Here is a 19560-nt window from a genome sequence, read left to right on the forward strand (position 1 = left end):
GGAATTTATTAACGGATTAAATGGTGAAATAAAATCTAAGGGATCATGTCACGAATATTTTAAGACCAAAATGACTAGGCTCACTGCAGGAGTTACAGAGAGAGGGGTGACAATTTCTCAATGTAAAGTCAATTGGAAACAGAGTCAATGGAGCTGGAAGCATCCCCATGAACATTTCCTATTTGGAACACGATGGCTAGCAGCTTAGCTATGTCCATTTATATATTCAGTGTATGGTTTAAATGAGGGTGACCAGACGTCCCTATTTAACTGGGACAGTCCCAGTTTTGAGCTGTCTCATCACATTTATTCAAAACCAATGATTTATCCCTGTTTTATACAACACAAGGCCTCCCAAGAGTCCAAATTTTGGACCAATTTGATCTAAACCAAAAGTAAATTAGGGCTGAAACAGGACTATATCCATTCTAAACCAGGGGAGCTCTCAGATTATACAATGACCCACATGAGAGTTGAGGACAATGCTACAAGCTTTTTTCACAATTTTATTTATACCCACCATCCCAGTTTTTAATTTTCAAAAATCTGGTCACCCTAGTTTAAACACAAAAAGGAATTTGAGCCCGAAATTCATTCCTCACTAAATAAACCAACCAGTTCGCATTTCTTTATGATACAATTTTTTCTGTTTAAAAACAACAAAACAACCATATAAGATGAAGTTAAACATAAGACAAAATAGGCCTACTTGTATAGCTCAGACAATCTGCTCCAATCCAGACTTTTGTTTTTCCAACCCATTGTCTCCAGTGCATCTGTCTTGCCCTATCACAGTAGATGTGTTGATCCCCTCCCCCTGAGGATGTGGCTTTCTTGGATTCAAGTAACGCACCTTGATTTATCTTTTTTGCTGAAATAATATATACAGTGGATGTTTAGGAATGATTTTCATATGTTTCCATGTCTTTGTTTAGATGGCCGACCACACTGAGGTACTAAGGGGAATCCAGAGAGCACCTCATGTCCGCGACCCAGTTTTAAGACCAAACCTACAAGGATTTCAAGATGCTGCTTCAAGAAGCAATAGATTTGGAGGTTAAGTGGAAATTTTATTGCATTTACAGCTTAAAATATATTTCTTTTATATTACAGGTTGATGCTGGTGCCACTGAAGTAGCTGTATGTGGCTCGGCATCAGAAAGCTTTAGCCAAAAAAATACAAACTGCTCTACTGATGAAAGCATGGTGAGGTTTGAGGAAGAAATTAACAACACTCTGAAGAAGCATATCCCAGTCAGACGGTTGGTATACTCTGTTATATTATATCTATGATATTTTTCTATATAAAACTTAGAATGTTTTCCTTATATGTCTGCATGGTCAGGCATATAGGGAGATTTTTGTTTATCCAACCATTGACTCCAGTGCATCTGCCTTGCCCTATCACAGGAGATGATTCGATCCCCTCCCCCTGAGGATGTGGCTGCCATAGCAACTGCTGATTCATCCCTCTACGAGAGACAATCTAATACAATTTTCTCATGCAGCAGGACCATAGATAGGACCATCCATTACTCAAACAGCACTAGCCAATTGATTTTTCTTTTCCGTACAGCGCTCTATGTAGACTCGCCTTAGGAGTACAGGAGCAGGTGTCGCTACAGCCCATCGCATCAGATGGGTAACGTGCCCAGTACAGTAAAGCACTGTCTAAGCTCCGAACAACTGCTACAGGATTACCCATGGCTGAGGAGCTGGCTACTGGAAAAGAAGGTGGGTCTTTTTTTGTGTTTGCTCAGTGCACATGGTCTGCCACATGACGTGACGCTCTCTTTAACGGAGGAGCAGATGAGCTACAAACATGGAGTATACATCCCGCTGTAGGTGGCCCAGATGAAGCTTCTACAAAAAAACAAACAAAAAAAAAAACGATAAAGAATTAAGATACATCTGAGTGATCTTCCATCTATTATCACGGTCAATTAGCTAAACACTCCCACCTAACTAACTAGCGTTAATTGACTGCACTGTATTATTCATAACATCGCCTACAATAAAACATCTACGGTAACTTACATAACAGCCCAGCTAGGTGAGTTATTAGAACCAAATGAGTCGATACCGTGTATGTACCGCAATTAATAAATGATATATGAAATCAAACTTACCGTAAAGCTCCATTTAGCAATTAGCTGCGAGTGCCCGTGTGCCTCTTTACAAATGCTAACAATAACTATAAACCTTTCACAGTAACACATTCGCTACGGTGTGGGAGAATGGTATAACAATCATAATTTATTTATTTAATAATTTAAAAAAGTATGATTCCATTATTATGGGCATAATAAATCACGCTTTAGGTTTAGTGCCCATTTTATTTTAAATCGACTTATATTTACTTAACAACCCATTCATTTTACAGAACACAACCACACAAGGATTTCCTGAACATGTGAAAATTGTGGAGGTTGGTCCAAGAGATGGACTTCAAAATGAAACAGTAAGAATACCTCTTCTCTCCTTTTTATACCACACAACGGTTGCCCTTTTCTTGGGATTTCAATGAATAAGCCATAAGGACTCAGGTATATAGGATTTACAATGGGACTAAAGGCATGGATTGTTCCATTCTCTAGCCTCTAGCCCATAGCATGCCACTGTTTGCATCTGACCTTGGCTGTGATCCAGGAAAGCTCCAAAGCATTGAATGGTTTTGAAAATATAGGCATCTGCAGAGGAGATTGCAGTAAGGGGAGATATTTTCATAGTTTCAAACTCATGTAAAAAAGTAGGACAAATTGGTTGGGTCCCAAATTGCCCCAAAGATATTGATGGCATGATTAATGGACATACGCTTTTTATTTTTAATGTCACTGTTGTGGCAAAAATTATATATCTCTTGAAGATAAATAATGAATCCATTTGCGAAGCCCGATGAGTTTTTGGAATATAGACCAAGGTTTATTCTTGTTATAGCAGATATGGACAGGGCCTAGGCCTGTTTCGGCCAAAGCTCAACAGCCTCTCACCCCTGTCTCCTCCCCTCTCTTCCCATCTCCCTCTCCAGAGCATTTGAGCTCTGAGTATTTATACAGAAATACAAGTTACATACATATCAAAGCAGAGTGACTTTGGTTTCAGAGGGTGATACTAAATTAACATACAGTTGAGGACAACAAAGGGCTTCCTGAAGGCGGAGACAGTTGTGCCTGATGAACCTTTACACATGTTAATGACTGGTCTGGGTTTCAGGTAGAAATCACATTAATTTACACAACACAGATTGAGAGAAATCTTTCCACAATCTAAATTTCTATCACAGTCACAAAATAAAATGAGTCATTTTGCTGTTGGCTCAATTTATGCAGTGGCTCAAATGCACTCTCCTCCATTGGTTTTAAGGAAGATGTTTTTCCTCTCACTGAAGATGCATTATCAGTTCTGTTTACCATGCCACTGTTTCTGTTTATAGAAAATTGTCTAATGCTTTAATAATGCCATAGAAAAATGGAGATAATTACTAATTTCAATTGTATTTCCAAGCTCAAATGTGAAAAATATGTGAAGTGTGTGCGAGTACCTCCCATACTGAGCAGTATCAAAGCCAAATCTCTGTTTCCGTTTTATTGTTCTCAGGAAATTGTTCCAACTGAGGTTAAAATCCAGCTGATAGACATGCTCTCCGGAACAGGGCTGTCAGTGATTGAGGCCACAAGCTTTGTCTCTTCAAAGTGGGTACCACAGGTAATGACCATTCTTTGTCATATAGAAAATCGTGGGAGTGAATGGCTGTCAGTGCCAGTCCCATAGCATACTATAGTATTCAAGAGAAATATAATGTAAGATGAAAATGTTATTCTTTAGTCATGTAAGGGTCACTTGCTTGTATTCAAATAACACACCTTGATTTATCTGCTGAAATATATACAGTGGATGTTTAAGGATGATTTCGGATCATATGTTTCCATGTCTTTGTTTAGATGGCCGACCACACTGAGGTACTAAGGGGAATCCAGAGAGCTCGTCATGTCCGCTACCCAGTTTTAACACCAAACCTACAAGGATTTCAAGATGCTGTAAGCAATAGATTTGGAGTTTAAGTGGAAATTTAATTGTATTTACATCTCAAAATATATTTCTTTTATATTACAGGTTGATGCTGGTGCCACTGAAGTAGCTGTATTTGGCTCGGCATCAGAAAGCTTTAGCCAAAAAATATAAACTGCTCTATTGATGAAAGCATGGTGAGATTTGAGGAAGTAATTAACAGTGCTCTGGAGAAGCATATCCCAGTCAGAGGGTTGGTATACTGTGTTATATGTATAATATTTTTCTATATAAAACTTTGAAAGTTTTCCCTATATGTCTGCATGGTCATAAACACAATTCTGTAATAACATATTTCATGAAACTGCCAGATGTTCTCTTGGTTATATCTATCCACTGGTGAACCACAAGCCCAGCTGTACATTGAAGAAAAGTCTTGGATAAAAGTTGTCTAAGCCAATGTAAATGTATGCTTTCTAAAATTAGGTTTGCCATATCTTGTCCTCGAAAGACCTGTTACGTGGAATTATTTCTGTCTGTCAAAATACATCACTACAATTACCATTTCAACTTAAAACAAAGGATTCAAATTAGGAGTTTGAATGACATATATTCAAAATCTACTTCTCTATGGTTTGTAAATATAATAATAGAAGTATGTATAAAACAGAGTGTTGTCTCTTTCAGATATGTGTCTTGTGTTCTCGGATGCCCCCATGAGGGATACATTGATCCTGCTAAAGCTGCTGAGGTGAGTCCTGAAGGTTGGAAATAAAGAATAATGTGTATTTATTATTTATGGAATCACATACTTCTTACGATATTGGTAATTTAATGTTACAAAATTTATCTGTGGATTTTTAAAAAATGGTCAGCAAGCAGCTTGTTATTTACTTTTATGTTTAAAAGGTGACTTTGTGACATTTTAGAATCTTTCAGAATCTTCATTTTTCAAATATTTGCATTAAGTACAGGGGATGGGTTGAGATGGAGGATAATGCAGTTATTATTAATTCAACCTTTTGCTGTACGTCTTCAATCTTATCGAATAGCCACACATGATAAATAGTGACCCTCAAAAATATTCTTCCAGCTGTCATATAGCTGTCTTATAGCTCTTAAAGTAATTATTGTTACAGACCTAAGTAAGCCATTGATGAGGGAACACTTACAAGGAACGCTCAAACAAGTCCGTTTTGTATAATATGTCCTCTTTAGGAAATAAAACTAGTTCTCTTATCCACTGTTCAGTCTGCAATACAAGGACTGAAAACAGTAGCAGTAGTAGGACATGAAGTATAAACCTTTGTTTTTCAGGTAGCAAGGCGCCTGTATGATCTGGGCTGCTATGAGATCTCCCTGGGCGACACCATCGGCGTGGGGACTCCAGGCTGCATGTCTAAGATGCTCCAGAGCGTGATCAAAGAAGTGCCTCCACAGGCTTTAGCAGTCCACTGCCATGACACTTACGGGCAAGCACTGGCCAACATCCTCACTGCACTACAGGTAAGAAAGAACCTGTCTCTTTGCAGCTCAACCTTTCTCACTGTTGTTTTTGTAACTTAGTATTTTAAATTTGTCAGGGTGGAGAGAGGTTTTCTGCAATGTACAGCCTAAATGCATAGCCAACATCAAAGAGCTGTCTGTGGGCATGTAGGGAGGAAGTGCCATCACTGGAAAGAAAATGGAATGCTCTGGCAGAGACACAATGAGTTACATTTCTTTCTGACACCCACATAAAAAAAAGTGTAATAAGTTCATATTGGAAATTTGAAGTAACAATAAAAATCTAGGAACTAAGACATTTCAAAGACCATTATTGATAGCTCAGATTTCACAGTTGTCAGAACATAGATTTCCCAGACTTGAATTTCTTTTTCAAAGTCTTTATCAATTTTCAACACATTTGGTATTATTATAATTTTTTTAATATTCAAAATCACTAGTTTTGCAAGTAATAATTCTAGTCATTTCTCTCTTGCCTGAATTTGTCAGATTTAATGTAATAATCTAAAAGTAATACGAACTGAAAGACCGTAATTATTTTGTCTATTGAGCAACAAGAAGTGAAACTCTCTTTGAGCACTCTAATTGAATGAAATGAGTTTAAAATTGCCCCGTGAATGTGTCCTCTGTTAAATAGAAGTGTAGGTTACTCAGAAAAAATCAATCAGGGAGTACGAGCGGCATTAAGAAACATGATCTAAGCCTTGGCTCAAAGAAAAAACTGAATCTTAATTAGCCAAAGATACAGTATTTCCAAGGGACTCTGCTTTAATGTCTTCACCAACATGCCACTCTGTTTCCCAATATATAATTAGTTTGAAAAGCTCTGTGGAGTAATTTTTTTGCTTATGTAAATTGCCATAATTCAGAGGCAATAGAGATATAGTGGTATCAGTTCTCTGGGGGCTGGGTGGGTCAGCAGATGTGAAGGGGTCAGTACAAAGGCTCACCTATCCACTGTCTGTCGGACAAAGGTGGAGGGCTGGGCCCCTGGGGTATCCTAACTCATCTGTCGCTTGGCTCTTGAACTCTGACAATGCTGCATTTAAAGTCCCCTGAAAAATGATCCTTGGGTTTTGAGTATGTGATGAACAGTGGCCAAAACTGAAGCTCTAACTACTCTGGATAGAAAAATTATGGAAGCACTTGAGTTTACAAGAGAGTAAATGTTTACACTAAACAGTTGCACATGCACTGTAAAAAATAGTGTGGGAACAGAATTAATTGTACAAGTTTTTCAAATATTCGGATTTACAACCTAATAAAACAGAAAAACAAAACAAATCTGTCTTAATGGTTAACAGGTTTGTATTCAACACGCTTCTAAGAACTAATTAGGAAATATGCAGCCTTTTTTGGAATTTGACATTAGATGATTTGTAACCTACTTACATAGACATTACAGAGTTTGAAATGGGTAATCATTTATTTCTCATTCATTGTCAACCTACAACAGCAAATTATATAAGATAAAATAATATAATAATAAATAATAATAATAGTCACATATTCTTCAGTACACAATTAAAACTTTCATTTCTTCCCAAATATGATGGGAAAACCTATTTATGTAGTTAAACTGAGCACTTATGCTATAATATACTGTTAGTCAGCGATAATAATAATAATTAAAAAAAAAGAAGCAAAATGTTGTTGTGCCAGAAGCCCACACCACCAACTGGGACACAAATGAATTCCCCCAGCGCTGTCAGACCTGAGTCACCCCTTTTGTTCCTGATGAAAACATTCCTGGCTCTTTGTACCTTTTGCTTTTTTCTCAGGAGGTCTGGGGTCTCCTGGCAGCTCACACAATGACCATGTATGTGCTTAGATTACACCGGCTTGGCAAGGAAAATTGTTTACTTTTACATGCAATTTTAGTGCATTGTGCAGTGGTGCAGCTGGGGATTACAGGCAGACTTGTTTGTTGCTTCTCATCTGTCTGACTTTTGAAGCTTTTGCAACTTGAAGCGCAACTTATGTTGAATTATGCAGTTCATGACTGTCGGCTGTAGCTGAGAAAACTTATGGAGTGAAGTTAGTCAGTAAATAATATACAGTACTTTATTTATTTACAAGCTTAGTTGGTTTATACAGAATCTTTCAGAAATGCATTTTCGACATGTATATATCTTTCTTATCTACATTTATTAGGAAAAAATATATACACCTGATCCTTATAGACTGCACTATGTTACTCTATGTATTCATAGTTTGAAGAAAAATGAAATGCGGTAAAAGTTGTTAAAACACTGTTAGTTTACTTAGCTGCAGCTGGCTGTAAGTTCCTGGTAACACGTTGTATATGTGTCAGCAGTGGCTGTGTGACATTTTCTTTGGTTTCGAGTCTAAACTTGAGTTTATGTAGCACTCAGCAGAGCATCAGTCCTATAGTGAATACAGGCTTTCTCCCCCTCTCTCTCTGACGCAGTCTTAAGGCCAAAATGGGAGCATGTCCATCGTACGGCCTGTATAGAATGTCATTGGGCTTATCCCTAATCTAGACTATTACAAAATACACTGTGTCTTTACCCAGGAATGCATTGTTTTTACTAAAGCCACAGCCTGACTATGACATTTTAACAGTAAGCACAGGCACATCTGGTTTCTGGGCAATGTGAAGCTAACTGAGCATTGGCGAGCTAAGGCGGCCAACCACCAGTTCCTGTGCGATTAGCCCAGAGGAGCGAGGCACACGGCCGAAGGGATTATTCAGGTCCTCCAGGAAGCCGTACGCAGAAGACCCCTGATCTCCCCTGGTTAGCACCTGAAAGTGAGAAGACCGGCATTGCAGATTACAAGCCACTATTTATAAAACAAAAAAGCCTGCCTAATACAATATCCTGCACAAGCTCTGACCAAGGTCTGGAAATCTTGTGCACGACCGGAGTTAGATCCCCTCGCTTCCACTCCACCTCCTGCTCGCGCCCCTGCCAACACAAACACCAATTATGACTGGCTCGCACACTGGCTCTTGAAAGAAACAGGCCCTTGTATTGGAGAAACTAATTAACAGCATTGTTCATAATTAAGTTTTCCTCTTTTATCACTTTTGTAGTGTTGTTGAAGGAGTTCAAATTGAAACCAGAATGCGTGTTAATTATGTCTCACAGTGGGATCCTCTGACATCTGGCTCCACCATAGAAGCTGGAAAACATCTTCATATTCTCATGACAATCCTTGGGACATGTGGAAAACATCCCCAGTCTTTCATCTGTAATGACTCTTTAGTCTGGTGTGAAAACATCCAATCAGGTCTTTTGAGACAACTGTGGCTTTTCTTTAATGTTATATGCCTGTAAGCTGTTTTAAAGTATATTTAGCATCAGTTATTGGGGTGAATTAAATGATACAATAAAGCAAAGTAAAGAGTACAGTCAGGCCTGTCAAAATTATTACTATATGGACTCATCGTTCTTTGAGTAGTGAGAAATTTTTTGTTATTTTTAGAAAACATTGTAGAAACTGTTTCAAGGGAATTCTCCTGCTTTATGGTTATTTTGTCAATAGCGTAAAGTAGTTTATTTATTATTTATATAATTTATGATTTATTATAAAATTTTTATGTTGCAATATATCACACAAAAGCTGTTATTGTGAGAAGCATAAATCATTGTACAAGTGCTATTCAAGGTTCAAGTAGTGGAAAGGCCATTTTGATTGGAAACAGCCAAAGTAAATTGTATTAAATGTCCTCACACAAGGCCTGACTCTGGGCACAATGAACTCTCAGAATATTTTAATCAAAAACATCCCTCAGATAGTTTATGACAGCCATAATTGTCATATTCAGCAGCACCTGCACTTTTCTCTTGTATACAATTCCCATATTGTTGGCGTGATGTAACAAGATACTACCAGCCAGCAAAGGGAAAAATGTCAACCCAGTGTGGTAAGAAAGTGAATCCCCCATGGTTAAGAGCGAGGTAGTGCTGTAATAACATCAGTAAGCAGTAGAATCAGAAACATATGAAAAGCTCTCCCTAATGCACTATTCATATGGACATGGCCATAATTAGACTAGTGGTTTTAGCTGACAAAGACGATGACTAAGACTTATACTGTGGGACATTCTGTGCCCACTCATCTTTATAAACACGACCGCAGCCTTGGCACTACAATCTGACTGAATAGTGATCCCCATGTGTTGAAGTTGTGTATGTGTTCATAGATGGGGGTGAGTGTGGTGGACTCGGCAGTGGCTGGTCTGGGAGGGTGCCCGTATGCTCAGGGTTCATCTGGAAATGTCTCAACAGAGGATGTTCTCTACATGCTCCACGGCATGGGCATTGAAACAGTAAGTGCGCTACATTGTGCCCTTTGAGACACTGGGTATAATTTATGGATTAAGCAAAGACTACTGTTTAGGCCAAGCAATATAATCACTTCCATCCATTTACATAAACACACCACTCTGCAAACATACAGGTCTGTTATGTTTATTTTGTAATATCAGGGGATGGAGGTCTGTGGTCAGAGTATCCCACAGCATAACGTGGGCCCTTTCAGAGCAATTTATTTAACAATCTCTACCCCTGCTGGCCAGAACACTTTACTGCAACCTTTTAATATGCAGTTGTAGGACTGTGCAAATAATCAAATGTAAATTGTCTAATCATCAATAGCATGCTTGGGTCATTTTAATTAAGAGGTCCGCAGCTAATCCTCTGTCAGTTAAAACAGGTTTTAGAAATGAATTTGGAATTGGAGGAAGGCATTTGAATTTGTTAATAAATAACATTAATTAAAAGTCTGCATTGCTTAGATTTAGAAATAGCAAAAAATTTGACAAATTTATTTCTCACATTGTCAAGCCCCATATGGCTGCGAGAATACCATCTCTAGTAGCAGTGCTGTAAAAATAGCCAATAGATAATAATAGTGGTATATAGTAGTAAATAGATTCCCTAACAATATAATGGCTTCCTGTTTGATAATAGTCTTTATTCTTACACCTTTAAATTTGCGCTGCAGGGGCTCAGCTTTTGGGTCAGACCACTTTGGCCAGACAACAGTTTGGAGATGCTCTTTTTTATATCACAAGTTCCTCATTTTTAATTGAGTTAAAATCATATACTTTTCTCAGCTTCAAACATGTATTTAAAGACAAAATGTTTCTGATATACAGTCAGTCAAGTAATTCATTACATTTTACATAATAAGAGAAAAAAGATATGGAACACTGACTTCACCTGAGAATTTGTAATATTATTCTTTTTTATTTATTCTTATATATGGTTGTGATTGTATTTTTAGGGAGTGAGTCTTCCTAAGGTGGTCGAGGTTGGTGAATTCATCTGCACCGCTTTGCATCGCCAAACAAACTCAAAGGTTGCCCGAGCCCAGTCTAGGAAGTTGTGATGTATTAAACATATTCTTGTCTCTTCTTAAGTGCTTCCCTGACTGTAGCTGCCTTTAAATCTGTGTCCTATGCTGCCGTACCTCTACTATGCTGTGTCCTTTCACGCCTCCTTATACTAAGAATCTTCATCTTGAGTTACCTGTTGGTAAAAACATTTATTTTGTAATTATTCATTGTATTCTGAATGTGGAAAAAAGTATCTGTATCCATATATTTAAAAATATATTTATTTATTATAGATCAAGAATGGTAAAGCAATCATGATCATTTCCTTATGGTAAGTAAATGTTAACATTTTAATGTTTATTATTTAATGATTATTGTGAGAAGAAACAATGGTTTTATAATTATTTACTATCATAATTTGAGAACACAACCAAACAGTGGTGGATTTTATTTCCTCTGTTGTTTTCTTTCATTTTCATTTCTCTAGTATCTGACCAGCTGTTTCTGAATGATAAAGTATAAATGATAAAGTTTATGTGACATAAATAGCCACAGAAAGCACTTTACATGTATGTTTATTTTATACAGATTAAATTGAAACTACTTATTTTTGCTTCTACAAAGTGTTTTTTAGTTTTTAAAGTTATATTTGATGAATAATTCATCTTGGCAAGCCTACACATAGTAGAACCCAAGAGCTATTTTAAATTCTCTCCTGAATTCTGGTTCTTCTCTCTTGAAAGTGTCTTAATGACATTTTATTGCCAGCAGCATTCACAGAAAGGGTTGTATGGGTAACAGTTTAAAAGCCACCGCCTGATTCACGTTTGCCAAAGAAGTGCTCTTCCCTTTCAGACGTTAAAACACGGAAATACAAAATATGCTATTTTTCTAAATTTGTGTGGTTGTTATGATCCTTTTTTTCTTCCATTACCAAATAAAAAGGGAAATCTTGAGCTGCCTTTGGTATTTTTTAAAACAAAATACACATACAACTGGAAAACCTTTCACAAAATCACAATTAGAGCTTATATAATATGTGTGGTTATCTGACATCTGGACAAGTCATTGATACAATTCTGTATTGAAGTATAAGGCCTTATGCAAATGGTAATGTCATACAAGTGATTTGTATGTAATCTGTGTGTAAGCTCAAAACATTTACTTTGTGATCTCAAACAAAATTGGTAGACTTGATAGATACTGACCCCAGGTGACCAACTTTTCGAAATTTGGGAAATTCTCTGAGTAAGTTGTCTCACTGGTGCCAGTCTGTCACGTAGCTTAGTAATGACACTGTTTCAGATAAGTATCCTAAACTATGTGAGGAACTTTAACAATGACTTACGTCAAACTTTGTCAAGAAGCATAAATGGAATTAACTGTGTCCCTAAACAACTTTAGTACGGAAAGTAACTCCTTGAAAAGTAATTCACCATGTTGATGTTTTGGAAGCTTCATTGTTGATTTGTGACTCCTGCATTATGTTATTTTAAGAGAGCGGGGGATTCAGATGGGGTTAAATGTGTGTTCAAGTGTGCCCATACAAAGACAAAATCGAGCAGACAAGTGGGTATTAGCAAACGACTCAAGACTCAAGACTGGAGCCAATCAAGAACACTCAAGAGCTCAAAATAACACGCCAAGTGCTGTCATAACAATCAAAGTATAATGGTAGACTGAAGCTGCCTCATGTTGTGAGTCGAGTCTGTCAGATGATAAAACAAGGCAATTGAAGTCTTCTTGCCCTGTATCTAAAAACATCAGAAAAATCATGGTCTAACCTTTCTGATCACATACTTGCATCTCACTGATCAAGCTGAAATATAATTGTTTTTTTCTTTGTCTAAAATGTCCTCTGCAACTCTCGCTTTTGTCAACTATTAAACAGAGAAATAAAATGTTTTGTTCAAAGCAATGTTTAATGTCAGAACAGGGTGAAAAAAATTGATGAGAATAGAGACAAAATGAAGTGTGAGAGGCTAAGTACTGTTCTGTCTCACTGTATTGATCCATGCAGGCCTCAAATCAATGAAAGAGGTGCATCTCAAACTAGATTTTTTTCCTTCTTTTTTCACTCAGTCTTGCCCTTTTTAGACTCATTCATTACTGAGTTGATTTGAGCTGGGCTGGGTGTTATATACCTATGACTCAGATGATACAAGACAGCTGTTGTTGTTAGAAATGAAAACATTGATTTCAGAGAATAACAGTGTGGCTTTTCTGAAAAGAGTGCAGCTTATTTTCTTTCTGTCTCCTTGCCAACCTGCAAGATAAAGAAGAACAACTTTTAAGATTGCATTGCACTGTCAAATGGACACTGGTCACTTCTACACTGTACTGCCATAATATCAATAGGTGGACAAACCTCCTTGAGATCTCAAAAGCTAAGCAAAGCTGGCCCTGGTTAGTACTTGGATAGGAGAGTGCTGGGAAAATCAGAGGCCACAGTGGCCTGCCAGTATCAAAAACTGTTGTTGTGTCCTTGAACAAGACACTTCACTTCACTTCAGTATGAAAGCAGTGTGACTGCTGGAGGGGCCAATGGTGCGGATTGGATTCACTTCTGTCAGACTGCCTCAGGGCAGCTGTGGCTACAGTAGTAGCTTACTACTAACAGGTATGGAATGAATGAATAATGCACTAAATTGTAAAGCAACTTAGAGCATCCAGAAAAGTGCTAAATAAGACTAATTATTATAGGGAGATAGATTGATTTTTTAACATGTAGTTGATTTAGCAAACCCACTTACATTAATTTAACTGATACAAAGTCTATAGTAGTGCCTTGTGGTTAAACTTGACAAACATTAAAATTATTTTTATACTTTCCAAAAGTGTATAATAAACTGTATAAAGACTGGTTTTAGTAAAAGCTGAATCACATACATTGACTACATACTCACCATAATATAATTGCAATCACCAAAACAGTGATGCCCATGAGAAGCACACAGGCAAACCCCGACAGGAGCAAATCTAACAAAACAGCATTTATCATGAGTCAACAATAAAGACTAAAAAAAGAGAGAGATTTGAAATAAATTTTACCACTAAAGTAAAAAAGAACGTCTTCTGATCGTGAAGGGGGTTTGGTAGGAGCGTAGTTGTCCTTCCACTCTTGAACTAAACACATTTGAACAAAATACAAACTTTTACAGAGCAGTGGTAGAGAAATATCTTTTGAATGAGAATACTACTGACCGAAGACAGTCCTGTTGTGGAAGACCTCATGAATCATAGCACACATCTGCAGGTCAGGGCCCAACAGTCCCTCACAAGAGCAGGGGTAATGAAGTGCAGTACCCACAGTGTCTAAAAAGGCTGTTTGACATTCAGACTCTGCTCCCAGGATGAGAGATGGGTTCATCTGACTCAAGCACTCCTGTGTGTGGGGGGCTTCCAGGCACTGAGGGTCCCCAGAGCTCCAGCATTTCCACTGAAAAACACTAAGCCGCCTTCTGCAAGCACAGTAACAGTGTATTCATGCACTTAGAATAACAATGTACGTAAACCTGTTATATATACAATAATACAACCATATAGAGGACTGAATGGAAATTAAATCAATTTATTCTATTACTTATTCTACACAATGTTTCTGGTGGAATGTTTGCTACTTGTTTGTAGCTGTTTTGCCCAGAATGTTATGGCATTTTGTAGGTTTGCCTGTTTTTCAATGTAGTTTTTAGTCAATAAAAACATGTGTACTTGAATAAATCAAGATCTATGAGTATAAAGAGACAGCAAGTCGTGGATCCTCTATCCAAACAGTTACATGGTGCACCTTTAAAACTAAATAGAATACAATTTGTTCTCAACTTCACCTCGTTACGTCAGATTTCTTACAAACAACAAACTTGACAGCTCAAGTTTGAAACTGGAATACTAATCCATCTGGCTCCATTGAAGCCAATCATTTCACCTCACCAGACTGGTCCACTAAGTTTTTCAATTATCTTGAGTCTAGTAAACAACCTAAAATAGTTTTCATTCCCAGTGTATTGCACCTGGATGTTTGGTACCTGCAGCCTCGGTCCCTGGTGCACTGTGTGACTGTGTGCAGGCAATTTGTTCTTTGTGTCCCACATGAGCTGCTGTATAGGGCAGAGCTCATCCCTCCACACGCCTCATCTGAGTCTGGACACTGGCACATAACCAACATTCGGGCCACGCTGGGAGGCATCGCCCTGAAGAAACCCGCCGTGGCTCTTTGGCATCTGTGCGGCTCACAGTTTGGCTCCTTACAGTCCTGCAGAACTGGAGTCATCCGCCTGTTGCAGACTGCATCTCCAAGACAACGACTTATGCTGTCCAGACAGGGTCTTGAGGTGTCCTCAACTACAGCATAAGGCACATTTTAAATCTTTATTGCTCTATTTATTGCTTTATTGCTCTGTCAAATTTGATACCAGTAGGTGTGATACACTGAAGAATAGAAGAATGTTTGGATCACAAAGTTTTTTAAGATTTCTAAAGCCTTGTCCAGGTGAATCCTTTGCTACACATACAGTGTGCACTGCAGGAAACATGTAAGAATCTGAGCAATTGTTACAATCTAATTATAGTGATAGATGGCTGTGTCTAAATATTTTCAAAACTGTGGCTCTTTGTACAATGTTCCTGGTCTATTGTAGTCCTTATCTAGAATAAAGCAGGTCAGTGGAAGAACATATTGTTTGATTTTCCATGATGGTGACCATAATGTTATAATAATAGAAATAATTAAAAAATAATACCCAAGTCCAGTAATGTGCTCGATTGCCAGTCGTTGTCAGAGCTTCTCTGTCTTTGAGCTGCTGCACAGATAAACACAATCTAATAAACCCATCTCAAGCAAATGCAAATCCATTTGCTGCACAGAGCATTGGCCCCATTCATGCGATCTCTTTGGTAAACACAAACACCATTTCATCTCTGAATGCCCATCCACACAACAGTGAGAAGACTGCACCTGTCTTTTCATGGCATTGTGTTAGCAGTGCTGGTATAGAAGCGCACAGTGCAGCCTCTTGCTCACACACACATGGTCTGAGGGCGGGGAACAGCTCCAGGACACTGGCCAGGCTCAGGTTACACACAGACCAGTCTTTCATTTGGCACCCGTCAGCTGAAATCACAAAAACAGGATTTCCCCAAAGCCTGTCAGCCAGCAGGAGACAGGTGTTTCACATGCACCTGTAGCTGAGAGTTCTCGTGGTATTTCACTGGGCTTTATCATTTACACCATCTACTAATGAAACACTCTATAACAAATATCTCTGTGGAACTAAAATACTGTATATGCAGGTTTTGTGTTGTTTCATCTTGTGCAAAATAATAATTTTTCAATCATGTTCTGGTTTACATATGAACAATTGTACAATTGGAAAGTTTTGAATAGATAATAGATGTGTAATTGGTTATTTGCCAAAGATGACAAAATCAGCCCCCCGTTTCTCACCTTAAAATATCTCATGTCATTGTCCAATTTCCTCATTATCCCCCCATGTGTGGACTCTGCTGCTGGCTATTGGCCTGTTATTACATTGAAGCAGTGGGCTGAGAAGCAGAATCCAATTGAGACTATTTGTGGTATTCTGTTACACAAGTAGTTCAATTATATAACAATTTTTTTTTTTTAAATGAGCAAGAAGAAAATATTTTTTTTACCATTTTCCTCACAGAAGATTCCTGTTGTTTTAGCCAAGCATAAATCAGACATGCAGAGCTCCACAGTTGACAAACAGGGAGGAGTGGGATGAGAGAGAGAACAGATTTGAGGCAGAGCAAAACCTAAAATAAAAACATAAACATACAGATTATAATGAAACAATCTATGCCATTGATAGTTAGCCAGTGTTAAATTTGACAACATATTTACTTGCAGTATCTGGAAAAATATAAAGTTTGTGTGACATGAGATATGCACAATGTAACTTTCCTGATGGTATTAAAGTTAACTATTTAATTTGTAGGCCTCTCCACAGATTTAACCTTGTCTCCATGAAATTTTATGGCATAAACTGGTAAACATTCCAGCCAAAGCAAATGCAAAGCAATATGCTCTCCTAAAAGCATGTATTCATGGATTTCAAGCGTGAGCATTCTTTTCTGATTTGAAGGATTTGGCTTGGCAACGACCCTCCATTGTTACCACAATAATGCATTTCAAATCAAATATTATATCTTGAATGAGGAAAGGTCTTCACAAAATCCATCAAACCAAGAAGGAATAATTTTCCTGAAACCCATAAATGCATAGTATCAAAAAAAAAAAAAAAAGATCAGGGCACAAAAAAAAATAAAATAAAATAAATATTTGAAACACAATAATTATATAACATTCTTAATAAATCTTTAAAATGAAATATACACTTACCAAATATCAGTACTGCTCCCAGCCATGTTGTTTTCATGTTGGCAGGTACACTTGGATCCAGCTTGTCGACTGTGCTGTGCTTTGTCCTTCTGTCTTTAAATGAGATCTACCTCCAGTCCCTCCCCACACCCACCAACACAAACATAAACTCAATATTGCCTTTAACACATATTGGCTGTATGATCCACTGAGTCCATAGCACAGGAAATGCCAGTGTTTTGCCTGGTGTAACAGTATGGTCCTATGGTTGGATTTGGGAGATCCATAGACAGATGGTAACCAAGAATCCTATTTTTTTTCTTGTAGGAGTACTGTTATAGTACTCAAGTAAAAGTACAAAGTAGTGGTCCAAGAACTCTAGTAAGAGTATGGTTAGGATATTTAGGAGTAAAAGTATGGCGTCTTGAAAACTACTCTCAAATTTTTTTAAAGTAAATGTACTGTAGAGCAAATGTGACTAAGTACCACCCTTAAAAAGGAGATGCGCAAGATGTAGTAAAATTAATTTAATTGCCTACTGGATTTGACCCATCCTTCAGTGCTGCTGGGATCTGTGAGGAGCAATACAACACTTGAGGACCCAGATTATGACCCAGTTTTTGGTCAGGACTATACCTTTAGAGGAGGATTAGCCTATTATGCATGCTTTGGGATCATGAAAAAACAAGACTGCCTAAAAAAAATCATTCAGGCACAAGGAAAATATGCAAACTCCACACAAAAATACCACAGAACTGTTCACAATGTGTATGGTGTTCTGCAAGCTATGCGTATCCTTATGTTTATGATTCTTGTTGTTTGAGTCATCTGTTCAAGGTAAATGCACAATAGCAGCTGCACTGGATGCCATCAATGTGTATTTTTGTCATTGAGCAAAAATGTTCCTTAAACCACTAGAAAAATACATGAAATACCACATGGAACATTCCTATTTGCTTTTGGGTGAAAGTGATAAAGGTAAATGTAAAGAATTAATGTTATGAATAAATGAACTATTGTTATGAAATAAACAGTGGGAGGATGTACTGAGCCACTAGTGGTATAACCAAAACACAAGGTACATGAAGAAAAATTTTAAGTGCATGGGATAAACCAGAATGATGTTGAAAAGTGACACAAACCAAAGCAATAGGATTTACAGAAGATCATCTTGCCAGTTGGAAAACAGGTAAACTTGAATATTTGTGAGATTAAGCTGACACTGGTCCTCTCCATTACCCCAACAGTTAAAGAATTCAAATCAAATGCTGATTATCTAATTAATGGGAAACATCCTCACAAAATGTTATATGTAAGGATAGGAAATCTTTTGAATCTTTTGCCTGAAACTTCTAAATGGAATATGTGGAAAAGACTTGAAATGCCAGTTGCATTTACTGTCTAACAAAAGCCTGCTGTACAGGAGTTAACCGCAGAAGACACAAGAGAACTACGATAAATTACATTTTCTTGGTGCAAAGTATTTTTATGCAAAGTTGCCCTAACAAGTTGCAAGTGTGTCAATTGTCAATCTGTATATGTATAGTATATCACATGAGAAAATAAATCTAACATCTGTTGAGTTATGCGGGAGTTGTGTTTTGGTTAGTCCAGTGACTTCAGTTTTGCTTCTAAAATAAATCAAATCAATCAAAGAGTGAAAATATAAAACATACCTGTGATTTGATTCTGTAATCATTTTTAATAGTTGTTCGTGAAACATGACTTAATCCAGTTTAAGGACTGGACAGTTCCACAAAAAATATTTTCTCTGGCCACAAGGGGTCAGCAAAAGATGACTTCCTAATTTTCTTAATTACAGATAAACAGCATTATAATGAGTCTGAGTGGTTCTCATTAACACCACCCCCACCTTTATGCCAAGGTTATACTTCATAACAGGAAACATTAACAATAAGAAGAAAATGATAACGAGTATATATATATATATATATATATATATATATATATATATATATATATATATATATATATATATATGTCTGCACAAGCCAAACAAACAAAACAGTCATCAAACATTTATTTAAGTTGACAAAATCAACAAAACAACAAAACAACACAACAAATTGGCCTTCAGTCTCTTCTTCTGTGCAGGACCATCTGGGCCCACTGGAGGAGCAAACCAATTACTGTATAAACAAACACATCAGCATTATTCCCCAAAGAGGAAACCCTAAAGAAGCACAAAACTGTAAATAGTCAGATTAATACAGCTGGAGGCTATCCTCTGATTGGAGTGTATTTTCTTTTAATCCACTTAATAGCCTACAATGACATGATGTAAAGTACCATTCACACTGACTGTATGAATACTATTTATATGTTTGGAGCCAAGGGCCTATAGAAAACTGAGTTGCTATATACCTATACATAATGT

At 37.4% G+C, this 19560-nt stretch overlaps 2 protein-coding genes across 2 annotated transcripts; one reads left to right on the forward strand and one right to left on the reverse strand.

The window, feature by feature from the left end:
• The first annotated feature begins 1638 nt into the window (after window positions 1–1638).
• On the forward strand, window positions 1639–10875 carry hmgcll1 (3-hydroxymethyl-3-methylglutaryl-CoA lyase-like 1). Its single transcript, XM_020921473.2, is given in 10 exon segments — window positions 1639–1734; window positions 2384–2461; window positions 3598–3705; window positions 3942–4037; window positions 4114–4168; window positions 4171–4261; window positions 4696–4759; window positions 5326–5514; window positions 9686–9811; window positions 10771–10875. Coding segments are annotated over 10 exon segments (1008 nt in total).
• A 2082-nt stretch (window positions 10876–12957) lies between these two features.
• Window positions 12958–17239, reverse strand: gfral (GDNF family receptor alpha like). Its single transcript, XM_020921107.1, has 9 exons — window positions 17184–17239; window positions 16475–16597; window positions 15777–15932; window positions 15562–15621; window positions 14848–15163; window positions 14027–14283; window positions 13874–13948; window positions 13729–13801; window positions 12958–13088 (listed from the first exon to the last, which is right to left on the reverse strand). Exons 1-9 carry the CDS (start codon window positions 17218–17220, stop codon window positions 13022–13024), a joined length of 1164 nt encoding a protein of 387 aa, XP_020776766.1. The 5' UTR covers window positions 17221–17239; the 3' UTR covers window positions 12958–13021.
• Between the last annotated feature and the right edge of the window lie 2321 nt (window positions 17240–19560).

This window comes from Boleophthalmus pectinirostris, unplaced genomic scaffold, assembly GCF_026225935.1.
Source record: "Boleophthalmus pectinirostris isolate CB_2022bp ecotype Guang Dong unplaced genomic scaffold, ASM2622593v1 HiC_scaffold_5, whole genome shotgun sequence".
Taxonomy (NCBI): domain Eukaryota; kingdom Metazoa; phylum Chordata; class Actinopteri; order Gobiiformes; family Gobiidae; genus Boleophthalmus; species Boleophthalmus pectinirostris.

What these genes read in the sequence shown, in the direction of transcription:
- gfral (XM_020921107.1), bottom strand. Translation starts at nt 17,220, where the DNA reads ATGAAAACAACATGGCTGGGAGCAGTACTGATATTTG. An exon ending in AATCTTCTGTGAGGAAAATG is followed by an intron (nt 15,933 to 16,474) that starts GTAAAAAAAATA and finishes TTGTGATTTCAG; the next exon opens with CTGACGGGTGCCAAATGAAA. An exon ending in CCACAACAGGACTGTCTTCG is followed by an intron (nt 13,949 to 14,026) that starts GTCAGTAGTATT and finishes AAATGTGTTTAG; the next exon opens with TTCAAGAGTGGAAGGACAAC.